Here is a 17,783-nt window from a genome sequence, read left to right as displayed (position 1 = left end):
TGATTTTGTGGCTGTTGTTTCTCTTTTTATGATGGCATGTTGGATTTCACCGTGCTACTCCTATTGAAACAGTCAAATTCTTATCAATAAAACAACTCTTCTTTTGCTTGTACAATGCATGTTTTCCCTTTTGCTTCTCTTTTCTATCATGATTGTGTGCACATATGTGGCATGAGTTATCTTTGTTGGACTTCTTTATGCCTTTTTGTCTGACTGTGTCTTTTTGTTGATGCCAAAAAGGGGAAGAATAGAGTCAGGGGGAACATATGTAGACATATGTCAGGAGAAAGAATAGAGTCAGGGGGAACATATGTAGTTGCTGGTACCTTATCTGGTTAAGTCACATAGTCATCAATGTTAAAAGTTTGTCATCATCAAAAAGGGGGAAATTGATGGGCTTAAGGTCTTTTAAGCTATATTTTGATGATCTAACAAACTTTCTGTATGAAACCAGATAAAAGACCAAGAACGATAGTAAAAAGTCAGGGGGAACATATGGGGAAACATGTGTAAGTAAGAGCATTAAGTCAGGGGGAACCTGTGGTCTCCTGTTATTCAATCTGGTTCTCTCAACTCTAACTCCTCGTTTTATATGCTAAGTTTGTCGTCATCAAAAAGGGGAAAATTGATAGGTTTTCAATATCTTTGCCTTGTGTTTTGATGATCTAATAAACTTAATGTCAAGAACCAGATAGGGAACCTGACTCACTTGGATTACACTGCATCTAACAGATTCCAGCTAAAGGTGAACTGCTACAGCTTCAGGAGCTAGGAACCAACACAAGGACCTGATGCTCTTGCGATTTCCTCACAGAAGTACAAGTCAACTATACAGCTGGAACGCAACTGCAGAAAGTGACTGTCCGCAACTGTACAAAGAGGAACACAACAGGGACCTGATCCCTTAGGGTTCTCTGACAGAAGTAAGAGTCAACTATACAGCTGGAACACAACTGAATGACTGTCCGCAACTATACAAAGAGGAACACAACAGGGACCTGGTCCCTTAGGGTTCTCTGACAGAAGTACAAAGTCAACTACAGCTGGAAAGCAACTGCAGAAAGTGACTGCCTGCAACAGTGCAGCAGACAGAGCAACGGACAGTGCAACAATCACTTTCCATTGAGATTGGACATCACCATTGTGAATTGACATCACTAAGGTAATGTCTTGTGTAGTATAAACCTCATGCAAGGGACAAGATTCTGGTTCAACACTTGCAAAATCAGAAAAGGAAAATATTCTCTCAAGTGTTCAAGAACCTCTCTCAAGAACAAAGATGCTGCAACCTCAAGGACCTGATGCGAAATTGGTGATATCTTAAGTCCTTAGGGTTGTTGAGTCTTTGTTATGTGTTCTTCATTGTAACTCCTATCCAGCTTTTTTAGAAGCATTGATTAGGTTGAGTCATAAGAAAAATCCTTTGTAATCGTAGTGTGACAAAGTGGCTTGTGGTGGAAACATCACAAGTTAGTCAAAGCCTTTGTAACCGTAGTGTGACAAAGTGGCTTGTGGTGAAAATACCACAAGTTAGTCAAATTCTTTGTAACTATGATAGTTATAGAGTGGCTTGTGATGAGAGCATCACAAGTTAGTTGAAGTCTTTGCAATAGAATTATTGTAAAGTGGCTTGTAATATGGAGATTGCAAGTTAGTGAAGTTAAAAGCCTACAGGTGTAGGTCGTGGTTTTTTGATCCCCTTGTGTGGAATTTTTCTACGTAAAAATCAACGGCCTTATTTACATTCAGCTTTACTAGCATTCACTGCAGAACCCGATAAAGGACTAGGTACTCTGCTATTTGGTGGACTCACACAAACTTAACACTGTATCAAACTGATAAAGGACCAGATCCCTATACAGTTTGGTTCATCAGTACTTTCAGAGGAAACACATAGAGAACCCGGTTCTCTATACAGTCTGGTGGACGCACAGTTTCTACACTTTGCCTACCTAGGACTGCAAGAGGCTTCAATATCCTGGGTATATATGTGTGGAACTTAGCTGCTATTGGGAAATTGCTACGGAATGTTTGTAGGAAAAAGGACAATTTATGGGTCAAATGGATTCACTCTTACTATATAAAAAGAGGCACAATGTGTGCAACAAAAGCTACTCAAGCTTCATGGATGGTGCAGAAAATTCTCAAAACAAAAGCAGTGTTTGATCAAATAGGGCTAACTGAAGAAGAAGTAGCAGCTATGAACAACTATTCAATCAAGAAAGTGTATGGACTTATTCGTGGAGATTCCCCAAAAATACCATGGAGAAGATTGATATGTAACAAAAGAAAGGATTGCTTGCTGGGCTAATTTAGATGACATGGACTGTGTCTTATGCTTTAAGGAAAATGAAGACATTAATCACCTATTGTTTGAATGTGAATATGCAAAACAAGTGTGGTCCAAACTGTTGATATGTCAAGGCATCACTAGGAATGCTAGCAATTGGTAGCATGAAGTCACATGGGCAATGGAACATGCAAAAAGGAAAACTGCAGATCAAGAAATATATGGGATGACTTTAGTTGGAGGAGTATACCACCTGTGGCAAGAAAGGAATGCAAGGATCTTCAAGACTCAACTGAGAACTGCTGATCAAGTGACAAGGCAACTGATAAGAGAGATACATCAAAGAGCACGCAGAATGCATAGGCTAGATAGGCACATGTTGTTACTAAATTTCTATCCATAGAGGCTGTCTGTGGAGCAGTAGTGCGTTAGCACTGATGTCTAGCAAGTTTGGGACTTCATGTCCAAATTGCTTGTTTTTTTGATTATCGGAGTTGTAAATATTTGTTTGAGTGGTAATATAAACCGTTAGTTACAAAAAAAAAAAAAAAGGAAGAGATAAAAGTACTTAGGATGAGAGGTACAAAATGGAGTGTCGACAGTCAACACTATCCAAAACCGATTTTAAGAATAACAAATAATTTTCACGCCAAAGGAAATAAAGAGATAAATATGTGTTGTATATGTGCATGGAAAAAGTAATTGAAACACAAAGACAATTAAGCGATATTAACTAAAATAGCAAATTTATTTGATTTCTACAAATACTTCTCCCGTAAAAGGATAAAAAGACAAAATTGCTGTTACAATGAATAATTTGCTAAAGTACAAGGGTAACATGGGCAAGTGGCAACTAAAACAAATACAAGCAGACTATTAATAGTTGTTATTCTAGACTAGAGGTGGCAAAATGGTTTAAAAAAAGTAGTTATCCACTCATATTATCCATTAAAAAATGGGTTGGATAATGAACTTTCTAAAAATGAGTCGAATATGGATAAGAATCATATTATCCACTTAAAAAATGGTTAACCAAATGGATAACCAATGGAGAACTAATGTATTTAACTTTTACATTTGTAAAGCCTCAAATAGGGGGTTTCTCTCAAGTTTGGGAGACTAGGAATTCTCTGATCATATTCAAACAGCCATGGATAATCCATATTATCCACCAGATAACCCGTTTTTATTCGTCTCAAATACGGGCCGGGACGGATAATTTATCTATTTTTGAATTAACATATCTGATCTGCTCATATCCGACCCAACCCGACCGTTTGCTACCCCTATTCTGGGCTATTATACTTTCCGAAAATGACTTTGAATTTAATTTTTTTTTCTCAGCTTGTAAACCCCATCACCTGATGATTTAAAAAAAGAGATATCCGTAGACTCAAATATTGAGAAATACTCCTTTCCCAGACCCAAAGTGATAGACAAACAAGGAGCAAAATGGCATAGTCCAAGTGTGTATTGAGTTATTTCAGAGTTAATGATATTCAAGTTTGATATCCTTGTTCACTATGCTCTCACAGGTCTGCATAAAAGAAAATGTATTGGTAAACTCACAAGAATATGCTACAAATTAAGAGGGAAGATAAGGACATAATAGTGTTGAGAATTAGGATATCTACTGGCACTACAATTTTTCTCTCAAATGCATGTCATGTAATATTCAAAATTTTATAAAATGAGGAGCTTGCATTGCAAACTATATATAGAATATAGCTATGGTGCCAAACTGGAATACGAGGTCTGCTATGCCTTAGATATATGGCAGCCTGCAAGTCCAGCTCTATGGTTGTGAAGGCATTGGCGATGTTGGAGGCTTGAAATCAGGATACTGCATATAACATATTCAAAGCAAAAGATGTTAAACTTGACAGATCAACAGTGAACATAAAGTATAGCTTATATATTGGTGTCTGGTAACGATCCACAACTCAACAATAGCACACTCCGAACTCAGAAAGAGAACCATTATTACTCATCAGACCATTGATAGAGAGGGTGCACTGGGACTGGCAGATGTAGCATGCGGATATCGTTTAGGGATTTAGAACGAAATGACGAACAAGAAGTTAACACAAAAAAAGGAAAACTTACATTAGGATAAGGTGAAAGTGGCCTTGAACTTTTAGGTAGTGCATCTGCCTTGACTTCTGCGTTAGCGACAGAATTGACTTCTGGAGTAGGCTGGGTACTAGCTTCTACTTTAGGTGGTGCTATATCCTCCTGAGGAACTGATTCAGTTTTCTCAACAGAACCGGTGGCTGCAGCAGGGCTTGCCTCTGCAGGTGCAGGTAGAGCATCACTACTCACCGTCTCTGGAAGGAGAGCCTTCCCTATTTGCTGAATTTCAAGGTGAGAGGAAATAAAAACATGATTAACAAAATTGTGATTTTGAAGAAATATACTAAACCAAAATTTTGTTCTTCTCTGGTATGGGAACAAATATCTTGAGAAGATGTGGAGATTACCTTAATCTCATCTACAAGCTCCTTTGGAGCAACCTTAGTAGAGAGAAACTCATCAACTTGTTGCAGAGTTAGCTTTCTATCCTGCAAAGGGAAAATATTGTAATATTAAAGGACCTTTCATATTTAAAAACTTTGATCGCCATGATCATTATCTATTAAGTGTAGGAAGAGTTAGGTCGATAAAGTCACTCATTTGACTAGCAATCGGAAAATTTTCAAATCCCTTTGCCACTTTTAACACGAGAATATTCCTAAACCATTATTGAACTGAAAACAATGTTTATGCATGAAACAGTCAGTTTAACGCATAGGAAAATTATCTAGGAGTATCAATTATCTAAAAACAACACATTCAACATTCCTGGTTTAAGCAAAGTTACCAATTTCTAATAATAAAAGAGCATAGAGGCCTAAATTAAGGTTAGCATATTATACAGCTGTGCAGTTGAAATAGAGGAGACTCTATCGACTTAGCAACAGAAGTGAAATGATGATTGCCTGGCCATAACAGAGTTTTATAACTAGATAATACAAATTAAGAAGTTATAATCATAAAACACTTTTCAGATGTGATATGGACAGTTCTTTTCAAGGCTACATATGGCAGTTGCAAGAAAAGTATCCACTGCAAATAGCGCCAACAAACCTCTGCAAACAGGAGTTTCTTGCCAATCAGTTGGATAAGTGCAGCTGAACCTAACAGTTGCAGTATTGTTTCTACCTGAAAAAGGAACCAATAGTGAGCTATGCACCAAATTGAGCTCCACATAGGATGAGGGAAAAAGAAGTTAGAGCCTAACCTCTGAGAAGGCTAGAAGTCCTAGCCCAGCAGCTGCAGCAGCACCTAAGCCTACAGTAACAGCATCAGAACCTTCCTGCATATCCAAATACCAACTAAGTTCTTGCATTGAAGTTGAGCATGTTAAAATGAGAAGCCAATATAGCATATGATCAAGTAATTCTAGACTACTAGTTCTCCGTATTCCCTTGTGAATTTGATAATTGCGCATAGTTAACGAGTCTATGAAAGTGCATCTTGATTAACAATTAATTTCAGGTCTGAAGCAACAGAAACAGTTATGGGACAAACGACTAGTTGAGCGTATGAAGTTAATCATGGAGCAAAACTTTGATTAGGGTGGGCTACAAGGGAAAATGTGGAGAATTTAGGAAGTACAAGTGAGAGAGTTTGTAATATTTCACTAGCATCTATCACTGCCATACCATTCACTTGGCATTTTGTTTGAGAAATGCGGAGTGGAATGCAAATGAGAAGCAAAACAGATTTCCGCAAGAGCTCCCAGAATTTTCAAGTTTTTGTGTGCATTCTCTGAACCAAACATAACTTGAAAATACTGGGTCTGCCATACCATTGTCATGTTAAGATTTGCATCCAAGTTATAGTAATTCTTGTATACTTTTTGAACTTCTTAATGCAACTAAGGCATCTTAAACTTCTTGTATGCACTGCAACCTGATGAGTTTGTGCTATGTGCTATTTGTGACTGAATCTGTTCTGCGGTCTTACTTTCATATATTTTAGGCGACCCTAGCATGCTCCACGTGGCTTCTTGTGCTGAAAACAAGCCATTCTCCTTCATTATGTTAGACTTCCTAAATGAACCTCAATCCTAGTGCTTGCAACAATATCAAAGAAACCATATGAATTCAGCAACTCTAATTGCTACCAAATGTAACTAGTTTGGAGTCAGACAAAAGCGAATGCAATTGACGTTCTTGAACTCAAATGGGATTATCACATCTAGTAATTAGTACCATGGTTAAGAAAGAGAACATACCCCAAGAATACCATCAAGAGCATCGGACAGATTGCTCAGATCAAGACTTAATGTTTTCTTAGGAGCATTCCAAGGAAGGCCACTGTTCTGCAGAAAGTGGAATTTGTTAAGCTTCACGCCACCAACTTGTTTTCACAAATAAATTAAGTACAACTAAATTTGTGAATACCAGCCATCCTCTGGGTCCTTCAGCACCATCTTTTATCGCATAAGCAGCTTTAAATCCATTTGCTGTGACTAGCTCCGCAACCAGCTCAGAGTTTCCATCAAATCTGGCTTCATTACAATTCATAAAGAGATAGGATTAGATTCATTTTTATGAATAGTTGGCTCATACAAGTACTCTGTACATAAATCTCTATATCTCTCAGTTTGCCTACTGATCCTTGATCTGTGACTTTCAACCGTTGATGCAAGACCTATAAGACTAAAGATTTTCAGAGGTAAATAACCCATCCTGTCGATGGATTATAAATATCATATTACTTAATAAGCAATACTAATCTAAGGAATACCGCTCCAAACCCCAAGATCAAATTAGATAGTTGAAAGTTCAAGAAATCCACATTGAGGCCTATGGTAAGTCTAATACTCTAATAATGAAAACCTTCTGAGACTCACTAGCTGTTATACTCTTCAGTCTAAACAGTTTTAAATTATTGCCAGTGAGTAGTTTACTTTTTTATATCTTAAACAGGAATAGAGAATTTTCAAAAGTTTGGAATATAACTTCTTGCAAATTTGCATGACTGTCTAAATGGTTACCGCATGTAAGATGGTGAGCACAAGAATTATCTTAAATGATGTCAGCACAAGCAATCCTTACAAAATTAATTTTTAATTACATCCTGCTGCTAATGTTTCACAAATACTTCAGCAAGATAAGCTAAATACCCACATACTAAACTAGGGTGGGCCGTGCACTAAACTCCGGCTATGTGCGGGGCCGGGAAGGGTCGGACCACAAGGATCTATTGTACGCAGCCTTACCCTGCATTTCTGCAAGAGGCTGTTTCTACGGCTCGAACCCGTGACTTCATGGTCACATGGCAGCAACTTTACCAGTTACGGCAAGGCTCCCCTTTTAAGTACCCACATACTATCAGATGAAAAAATAAGTAACCAATTATTTTCAAATCTTACTTGTCTAGAATGAACAATGTAGTATTCTCAGGATCCTTGAACTTCAAAGCTAGCTTTTTTAAGAACCCAGGCTTATCTTCACCCTTATAAGCAACTGTAACTGATTTCTTCTTCAAACCCCTTATATCTGGACTCCCTACTTCCCTCAATTCAGCAGGTGCTCTTATATCAAGCAGCTGTGCACTTTCATCATCTCCCAATTTAGCATAAGCTGTCTTAGCTGATTCAACACCCCATGACTTAGGCTTTTCAAGAACCTGAAACAGAACCAATGGCAAAGCCAAAGCAACAACTCCACCAACTATAACCAAAGGATTGTCTGATGCAAAAGTTGTCACAGTTTCAACAACTGCAGTTGCATCAAAGTCAGCAGCAGGGCTGGTTGTAGATTGCTCTAGTGCCTCCTCATATGTTAATGCTTTAGCTAAACCTGTAGTTAAAGCTGAGGATAGAAGTACTAAACCCCCTTGAACATTTCTTGATAAACTCTCTACTGAACAAAGATTCTTGAATGGGAAAGAAATGGGGTGTGATGGTATTTTTTTGGGTTCATTTCTTCTATCAGAAAGAACAGAGAGAGGTGTCAATCTTACTGCATTAATGGCCTCCATAGCATAATTCTTTATCACAAATTGTAATGGAATTTCTATGGGGTATCAAGGAGAGTTGATTGGAAGTTTTCTAGCTATACCATAAGATGAGGTAATTGTAATACTACTAATTTTGATTGACATCTACCAAAAGTTTTTAGCTTTTGGCATATTTCATCATCAATTGGTTGCAATTTGGCTGGTGTAGTATGAAGCTAGGGAGGCAGTGACGTGGAAGGAGAGGTGGATATCCCACCAGTGGATGCATTCCACGTGTCACATAAGGATCATAGAGCTGTTGATCATGTAGACCAATTTACAGATGGATGGAGAATTTTATTTTGCTGAGGCAATTGTGTGGTCAAGAATTAGTGCAGGAAATAATGATTTTCTGAGAGTACCACTACGTTTTGCTTCACTTCAGTACACTGTACTCCAGATCCAGTACTGGACATCTTGATTTTCCACTAGCTTCTAAACAAGCAATGAACGAAAGCTCATCTTTCATAATAAAATTTTACTACCTCTCCAGCAAATTAGAAGCTGCGTTTTCCGAAGTTGGAAAATGAATCGGTGGACTTAATAATAAACTAATAAGTTGGTTTAATTGAATTTTATTCTTTAATCACTTCTTCAGTAAGTGAATTATAAGTGATGAGATTTGATTTTGTAGTTTATTACAAATGTTATGTTAATTATATAACTCTTTTTTATATGAGATCAATATAATAATATTGGATTTGTAAATAAAGTACTAGAGATTTTTGTATGATGCTTTTCTTCTTTTCAAATTGCTGGAAATCTTTTTCTTGTTGTCGTTTAACTTATTTGCTTACCCATTAATAGACTGAATTCTTTAATATATGAGTTATTTATATAATATGATTGTTTCCTTGGTAAAAACTTACCCGTACCGGATGTTTACACCAAACCAATAGATATATGTGTCTCGTATATTAACTTCAATCATTTAACCATGGTAAATTATACGCATTCTCATCTAATTAAATTAATTAACCATCGTGAGTTAATATAGTTTGGTGTTGTGCCGCTAAATTTTTACGTTGTTTCCCCTTATCAGTTGATATGGCCATATGTATAATACTCTTTTAAAATACACTTTATTCACAATTTGTTTCATTATAATAACTGGTAAATGTGTATTTTATTAACTTATTATAAAATATTTAATAAGTATAAATTGAAACTATCAAATGTTTACCTTTAAATCAAATCATTTACTGGAGTAATATTTAAGCTTAATTCAGACATCAATTCCATTATTTGAAATTAGTATATATTTCAAATCATGAGGGAAAAAAATTATAATCCTGTACCAAAGAAACTAATCAAACAATTGGTGACATTGTCCCGATATACGTAGAAGATAGTGCATATATCTACAGATATATTATCTACTTCTCGGGGTTTTACCCTTTCTGATAAACCCTAACCATATCAACATCTCCAGCATTCATACCTCTGCTCGAACCACCCGAAGGTCAGCGTATCCTCTTCTTCTCTCTTTTCTCTCATACTGCTTTATCAAACTTACGTAATTGCTATCTAAATTCTGCTTAAAACCTTTGTTTTCATGTTTTATGATCTGTTTCTTTTATAATTCTACCAAGAATTGGGACTCCTCATGGAACCCAAGTTTCTTCTTTCCACAGCATCAAAACCCTTTGCTTCATATGGAGCTTTTCCTTTTTCCATTTCCCATAAATCATCTTTTCTTCATAAAACTAGACTTTGTCCAATGACCCATCTGGCTATATCAGCAGAGCATTTAGGAAAGACTCAAATTTTGGGCAAAAGTTTATCTTTTGGAGAAAAGAATGGATCTTTGTGTAATTTAAGGAAATCCCAGGTAGAAAAGACTCCATTTTTGGGCAAAAGTTTATCTTTTAGAGAAAAGAATGAATCTTTATGTAATTTAAGGAAAACCCAGGTGCCGAATTTTCCCATTAGAGCAGCTGGTGCTGTGAAGAGAAGGAAAGAGCTTCCTTTTGATAATGTGATTCAAAGGGACAAGAAGTTGAAATTGGTTATGAAGATTAGGAAGATTCTAGTGAGTCAACCTGATAGAATTATGTCGCTTCGTGAATTGGGTAGGTATAGAAGAGCATTGGGTTTGGAGAAGAAAAGGAGATTTATTGCTTTATTGAAGAAATTTCCTGGTGTGTTTGAGATTATGGAAGAAGGGGCTTACTCACTTAAGTTCAAAATGACTCCTGAGGCTGAGAGGCTTTACTTGGAGGAAATGAAGATTAGGAATGAAATGGAGGATTTGTTGGTTGTCAAGTTGAGGAAACTATTGATGATGTCTTTGGACAAGCGGATTCTGTTGGAGAAGATTGGACATCTGAAGACTGATTTAGGGCTTCCTTTAGAATTTCAGGATACAATCTGTAGGCGATATCCACAATACTTCAAGGTAGTTTCAACTGGACGAGGGCCGGCATTGGAGTTGACTCATTGGGACCCTGAGCTTGCTGTTTCTGCTGCACAGATCGCAGAAGAGGAGACTAGGCAAAGAGAGCTGGAAGAGAATAATTTGATCATCGATAGACCACCAAGGTTCAATAGGGTGAAGCTACCTAAGGGTCTTAAACTTTCAAAGGGTGAGATGAGAAGGATTAGTCAGTTTAGAGACATTCCTTACATTTCTCCTTATGAGGATTTCTCTGAAATAAGGCCTGGTACTCCAGAGAAAGAAAAACACGCATGTGGTGTGGTTCATGAACTTCTGAGCCTCACAGTCGAGAAGAGGACTCTTGTTGATCACCTTACTCATTTTAGGGAAGAGTTTAAATTCTCTCAACAGTTGAGAGGCATGCTGATAAGGCATCCTGATATGTTCTATGTCTCTTTGAAAGGGGATCGGGACTCAGTTTTTCTCCGTGAAGCTTATCATGATTCACACTTGATAGAAAAGAACAGGTTATTGCTCATCAAGGAAAAGCTTCGCTCCCTTGTTTCAGTCACAAGATTCAACCGGAGAGGCACTCCACAAACTGATTCTGATGAAGCAGAAAAACCAGGATCCAAACGTGGAACTGATGCTGAGGAAGGTGAAGAGTGGTCTGACATTGATAACTTAATGAGTGACGGAGTTGATGATGATGATGATGATGAAGATTACGATGATGACTGGAGTGACGATGGTGATGATATACCTCCCGACTTCAGTGATGATGAAGGCACTGTTAACCTAGAAGATAGCAAACCGACTACACAAGTTAATGGTGCAAAGAAGAAGGAAGAAAAGATTCTGGTTCCTGTTTTTCCAGATGGCCGCCCCAGGGAACGCTGGTGACAAATAGAAACTTGTGCTTGAGATTATTTCATGCATGAAAGACATTGATAAAATATATTAAGTTACAACTTCTGCTATTAGCCTATTACATGTGCACGAGGTGTAAAATTCCAGGGTAAAAGGCTGTTCCACTCTTTTCACACCCTGTGTGCACATCTGGTTTCTTAGTAGGCCTTGGCTAAGCATCTTTACATTAGATTTATGGTTCGATGTTGTCGTTAAGTTAAATATCTTATAGATTACACAGCTCCTATAAGCTTCTGTTGGAAGTGGCTTTGTGAATTCGTAGTTCTGTACTAATTTAAGCACTAAAGCTTTCATATTTCAGATTATTTGCCAGATTGTAAAATGTAGCTTCTTTACATAATACAACATGGTTTTCATGGCTTAGTGACTCACGATCTTTTGTGTGTTGTCATTTGAAACGTATGAGCATTTAGCTAGTCTTGAAAACCCCTGCTTAGCTCAGTTCTCCTCTCCTATTCCGATGTGGGATTCGCCTAAGGTGACATGTGCACCCCTTCTTCAGAAGCTTGCCAGCCTAGAAAGCCTGCCGGTCCTGCTTGACCCGCCCTCCGTCAGGGGCATCACATTACAGTGGGGGACTGTGAGTCGTGCTGTGGTAACAATTATGTAATCAGATAATGTAGCTTGCTAATGTTGTTTGTCACTACCGATGTTTCTACTCTATTATTCTTGAGCAGCTTCACCACAATGTCCAAACTGTTACAGCCCATTGTCTTATCATGAATATTGTCTGCCACCATTAGATTACTCTGATCAAAAAGCAATTCCATATCTCTGATTGGATTATTCTTTATTATCACACTTAACATGTGTCATTAGAAGATGTTAGGTCGATTTTTCAACATGGAACCTAGCAGCCTAGTTGTTTGTGGGAATATGGGACCTCACACTTTGTTTTTTGGTTCCAAACAAAGAAGATCATTTACTTTGTCATTTCTTTGATCCTTAACAGTGATTATAGTACAAATTTTTTAAAAAGTTGCGTGTATAGACTAACGCAAAAATCATGCAGATAAGGTGATCCACGTCAATATTTATTATCCTATTTTCTATGTAATGCAACTTTGTCTTGAAAAGAATCTTTATGATTCTATTTTCTTAAAGTTAATCCCACCGTCCCAGTACTATCTGTTCAATTTAAAATTGGATGAGTAACTTTCAGTTATAGGCCAATGCAGGAGACGCGGCGTAATGGCTGGTTAAAGTTGCAGGAAATGTTGAAAGGGTATGCTATGAGTTATTGAAAGTGTTCAAATATACCCTAATTGGATACATTTTTTGGTATAACCATCCGATATCCGAAATCTATTGGTCCTAGTAATCCGCCGTGTAGAGGCCATTAAAGGGTGGAAGCGCACTCTCTACAAGGAGTTTCTCCATTGTCGGGACTCGAACACAAGATTTCTGGTTAAGGATGGAGGTTTATTGGATACTTACACATATCCTTGTGTACATAAAAAATGAGTTTGTGTCACATTGCTGGGAATTCCTTTTTCTGCATCTAAGGAAACGATACCATTAAGTTGTACTGTTTGTGGTTGAGATCTATAATTGTACTAGTATTCGAATATTGTGTTGAAAATTTTAGATAATAAGCTTCCATTTTCGTTATCTATTAAGATAAAGAACATAGAAGACTATCAGAAACAAGAATTATTCGTCAGGGAATAGTTCAAATATGATGAGAAAATAGAGAAGAGGATGAGATGCTTTTATTCTTTAATCACAAGGGGGTTGACTTCTATCTCTAAGGAACAAAGATTATATATAATCCACTTTAATGGGGCTCTGTTATGAATCAAAAGAATCTGGTTTTTGCCACTCATATCAAGAGCCAAGATATCAAAGGTCCCACAAATTTCTTTTTTTCATTCTGTATCTTTTCTTGCCTATAAATAGGCTGTTCTACTACTCTTTTAAATCACTCAGTTTGCCAATCAAATACACATTTAGCTCATACAATAAATAAACTCTTCAGGGCACTTATTGTTGCCTCTCCCTCAAGGGCTTCTCTCGTGCATGTTTATACCATGATTTTAGGTTAAAGTAGAAAGCATGCAGCGAAAGAAGCTCGAGCGGGGAGAGCCAATAAGAAGTGTCTTGCTCACAACTGGATTTAGACACTATGTTAATCTCCACAGGGCAGTCTTTGTTCACTCTCCCTCAAGGGCTTCTGGCTTAAAATGCTTAATCTTTGGTTTGTGTTAATGCCAGAGGTCTTTCGAGTGAGAGTGGATAAATTCTGCCATGATATATTGTTAGAATTCTGACTCAACAAAGGAGCTATTCTTCTCCCCTTGCCGCAAACAAAAGCCTGGTATTTAAATGGAGAAATGTAGAGGGGCTAGCCCACTATCCAACAAGTTCCAAACTGTGCCCCACTGGCGTTTTGGTATTTCTTGTTATAAGGAAAAATATTCTTCTCCCTTCTATTAATGATTTTATTCTTCTATGCAGTTTTGGTGGATCAACTCTGTACCGTTGGTTCAAAAGTGCCTGTATGATCACAAGACAAAACAAATGAGGATCTATTTTTTTTACCCTGAGCTATGATACTAAGGCCTAAATTGAGTTGAGCAGGGGCTAATTTTGTCTGCATTAACTAACATTGTCTTGAAATATGTATGTATAGTCGAAAATTTTAAGGTACAGCTCAAAGCTACAATAAGAATGGGTAGATTGCGCCAATGATATGGATCATAGTAACCGCATTTAAACCTATTTGATCATAAACCAAGGATTGATCAACTAACTTTTGCAATCGCGGCATAAAGCAACCACTTCGCTAATAAAATCTCACTTGTAATGAATGCTAATTGGTGAAGTAAGAGCCTAAGTGATGTTGCAGACAACTGTTTAGTTATTTACCATGACATTCAGTGCCTAAACATTGAAGAAACCTACTCAATTAAGACAATAATTCAGATCAAACTAAAATAGCATAAAAATTAAGTGGTAAGTACTTCTTTTTTCAATTCTATTACAATTATCAATGATCGCTGGAAAAACTAATTGTGCAAAGGCCATGAGATTCATTTGCGAATTGGAGAATCATGGATCAACATTTACAACCAATCTTGCCCGCTGAGATGCTGCATATTATATATATTCTGCTCCTTGAAAAGAACAAAGTTTCAGGGATCACCAAATTGACTGTGTTTACAGTAGAGGCAAAACATTCTGAGTTTCTAAAAATTACTCCCTCCGGTTCAAAATAAATGATTTTTTGAATGTTTTCACACTGATTAAGAAATCTACTTTTTAGCATTAATTAGCAATGAAATTGACCATATTAACCTTTACTATCTCACATAAACACTCGTAACACATATTCCAACACTATTTACTCTAAGGACAATGTAGGAAAAAAAATAATTAATTCATTCTAAATTTGAAAAAATCACTTATTTTGGACCACAAGAAAAAGACCAAAAAATCACTTATTTTGGACCGGAGGGAGTATTATAGTAAAGATAAAGAAATTCGCAAGAAAAACAAAAAGAAGAAAAAGATAATCATGTTATAAATATATTATATTATGGATGTTCATACTCCGTTGTAAATAAGCTTCCTGAAGAAGTTTATCCATATGGGGCTCCGCCGTAAATATGTTTATCTATTTAGTACTCTATTGGAAATAAGCCTCCTGAAGAAGCTTATCACTTCGGTACCCGGTTGTGGATAAATATTACTTCCGGTAGAAGATTATCCATACCGGGTATAATAAGCTTATCCTTTCGATACTCCGTTATGGATAAACACTACCCCCGGTAGAAGATTATCCATACCGGGTATAATGAGCTTATCCTTTCAGTACTCCGTTATGGATAAACATTACTCTTAGTATAAGATTATCCATATCTGGTATAGTAGCAGCTTACACAGCAGCTTGTAGTAGCAGCTTACACAGCAGCTTATAGTAGCTTACACAGCAGGTTGTAGTAGCAGCTTACACAGCAGCTTGCAGTAGCGCTTACACAGCAGCTTCCTTTCTTCTATAAATAGAAGAGTTTTCAGTTCATTATGTACAACAGTTTGGAATTCGAATAATATATCAGTTTCTCTCTATACTTGTCTTTACTTTACAGTCTTTATTTTATAACACGTTATCAGCACGAGACTCTGCCATCTCGAGCAAATACTTTGAAAGTATCTGAGGTACGAACTTTCTTTTTCTATATAACGTCAAATCTTTCTAAACTTGAATTTGTAGCCCTGGATATATCGGGCAAAAGCTACATGTCTTGGATGCTTGATGCTGAAATTCATCTTGATGCGATGGGTCTGGCAGACACCATCAAGGATAAAAATCAGGCATCAAACCAAGACCGTGCCAAAGCAATGATATTCCTACGCCATCACCTTGATGAGGGCCTGAAAATGGAATATCTTACTATTAAAGATCCAGTCATACTGTGGAATAATTTGAAAGATAGATATGACCACCTGAAGATGGTCGTTCTTCCACAGGCACGATATGATTGGACTCATCTAAGGCTATAAGATTTTAAATCTATCAGTGAGTATAATTCTGCTATGTTCAGAATTATTTCCCAATTGAAATTATGTGGTGATAATATTACTGATCATGATATGTTGGAGAAAACTTTCACCACTTTTCATGCCTCGAATATGCTCCTGCAGCAGCAATATCGAGAGATGGGGTTTAAAAAGTATTCTGAACTTATCTCACATCTTCTTGTAGCCGAGCAATATAATGGGCTATTAATGAAAAACCATGAAAGCCGACCTACTGGTTCTTGTCCATTCCCTGAAGTGAATGAGACGAACTTCCACCAAGCTAAACGTGGAAGAGGTCGTGGCCCCAGTCGTGGCCATGGTCGTGGTCGGGGAAGAAACTCTAATCATGGTAATAATAATGCACCAAAGAACCCTCCTCACCACCAGCAGTGGAAAAGGAAGGAACAAAAGCATGAAGCGGTGCAAGCACCAAATGCAGAAAATGCTTGCTACAGATGTTGAGGAAAAGGGCACTGGTTACGTACCTGTCGTACGCCAAAGCACCCGGTTGAGCTTTATCAAGCCTCCCTGAAGAAGACAGAGAAAAATGCTGAAGCAAATTTTATTTCTGAAGATAATTTAGACTTCATGCATTTGGACGTAGCTGATTACTTTGCACTCCCAGAAGGAGAAACAAGTCATGTAATCGGCAGTGAATTTGTAGAAATGTAAATATTTTAATTTTTGTTGTTTGTAATAGATAGTATGGTTATGTAATTGTTGTACATAAAGAAAAATTATGATTTGATAATGATGTTTACTATAATATATCTTATTTATGTCATTTTGAAGAATATGGATAACATTATTAGATCAACTTAAACTCTAGTAGAGTTTGCAAGAAATATACAACTACCAGAAGTGGTTATATTTCGTATACCACATTGTAACTATATTTTGTTAACCACCAGAAGTGGTATATGCCTATGATCACCAGAAGTGATAATTTAGGCTTTCTATGGTTACAATTGAAGATAAGCTACATAAATATTCTCTATATTAAATGCACGCCTCGATTTGCTCCTGAAGTAGTAAATATTTTAAAAGAGGTTGAGGCATCACAATTTGATGTGATTAATGCGCATTCAGATAATTATGTTCGATTTTCCTGAAGGATGAGAACCTTTAATAATAATAATCCATTCCCTGAAGTGAATGTGACAATATTAATAAATCTGGTAAATATGAACACGCTCTTCATGTAAATATATTACCATTCACCTCCAGAAGAGGTAATATGATTGAGAGAATATATACTCAATATTTTCGTATTTTAATTTTGCTCCTGAAGAAGTAATACAATTGAAATTGCCTCCTGAAGTAGGAAAATATTATGAAGAGGAGTTTTCTTGTGCTTAAACAATTGTTTATTTGATTGTGATTTTCTCTTATGATACCAGAAGTGTCTGAGCAATATTTGATAGTACAAAATGTATCAACAACTCATGAAGAGCTAAGTGTTTGCCTAGAAGACACATGACACCAGTAGTGTCCGATAAATATTAGATTGTGGATAATAAATGAAGGCTCTCGAAGAGTTTATTTACAAATATGTCATTCATATTATATGATTATGGTCAAAACATATGTTGTAGTAAACCCGAAGTTTACTAA

At 36.9% G+C, this 17,783-nt stretch overlaps 2 protein-coding genes across 2 annotated transcripts; one reads left to right on the top strand and one right to left on the bottom strand.

Annotated features, from left to right (window-relative positions):
• On the bottom strand, positions 3,737-8,498 carry LOC109223736 (rhodanese-like domain-containing protein 4, chloroplastic). The gene is made up of 8 exons (XM_019388152.1): positions 7,713-8,498; positions 6,739-6,841; positions 6,570-6,656; positions 5,571-5,645; positions 5,417-5,491; positions 4,771-4,851; positions 4,397-4,642; positions 3,737-4,133 (listed from the first exon to the last, which is right to left on the bottom strand). Exons 1-8 carry the CDS (start codon positions 8,321-8,323, stop codon positions 4,086-4,088), a joined length of 1,326 nt encoding a protein of 441 aa, XP_019243697.1. The 5' UTR covers positions 8,324-8,498; the 3' UTR covers positions 3,737-4,085.
• Positions 9,652-12,019, top strand: LOC109223735 (protein ROOT PRIMORDIUM DEFECTIVE 1). Its single transcript, XM_019388151.1, has one exon. The coding sequence runs from the start codon at positions 9,948-9,950 to the stop codon at positions 11,619-11,621; it is 1,674 nt and encodes a 557-aa protein (XP_019243696.1). The 5' UTR covers positions 9,652-9,947; the 3' UTR covers positions 11,622-12,019.

The sequence above is a fragment of the Nicotiana attenuata genome, chromosome 3, assembly GCF_001879085.1.
Source record: "Nicotiana attenuata strain UT chromosome 3, NIATTr2, whole genome shotgun sequence".
Lineage (NCBI taxonomy): Eukaryota > Viridiplantae > Streptophyta > Magnoliopsida > Solanales > Solanaceae > Nicotiana > Nicotiana attenuata.
Note: the sequence above shows the minus strand (reverse complement) of the source record. Positions and strands in the feature narration are given on the sequence as shown.

What these genes read in the sequence shown, in the direction of transcription:
- LOC109223736 (XM_019388152.1), bottom strand. Translation starts at nt 8,323, where the DNA reads ATGGAGGCCATTAATGCAGTAAGATTGACACCTCTCTCTGTTCTTTCT. An exon ending in ACATTGTTCATTCTAGACAA is followed by an intron (nt 6,842 to 7,712) that starts GTAAGATTTGAA and finishes TAATGAAGCCAG; the next exon opens with ATTTGATGGAAACTCTGAGC. An exon ending in CTCTTGATGGTATTCTTGGG is followed by an intron (nt 5,646 to 6,569) that starts GTATGTTCTCTT and finishes TTGGATATGCAG; the next exon opens with GAAGGTTCTGATGCTGTTAC.
- LOC109223735 (XM_019388151.1), top strand. Translation starts at nt 9,948, where the DNA reads ATGGAACCCAAGTTTCTTCTTTCCACAGCATCAAAACCCTTTGCTTCA.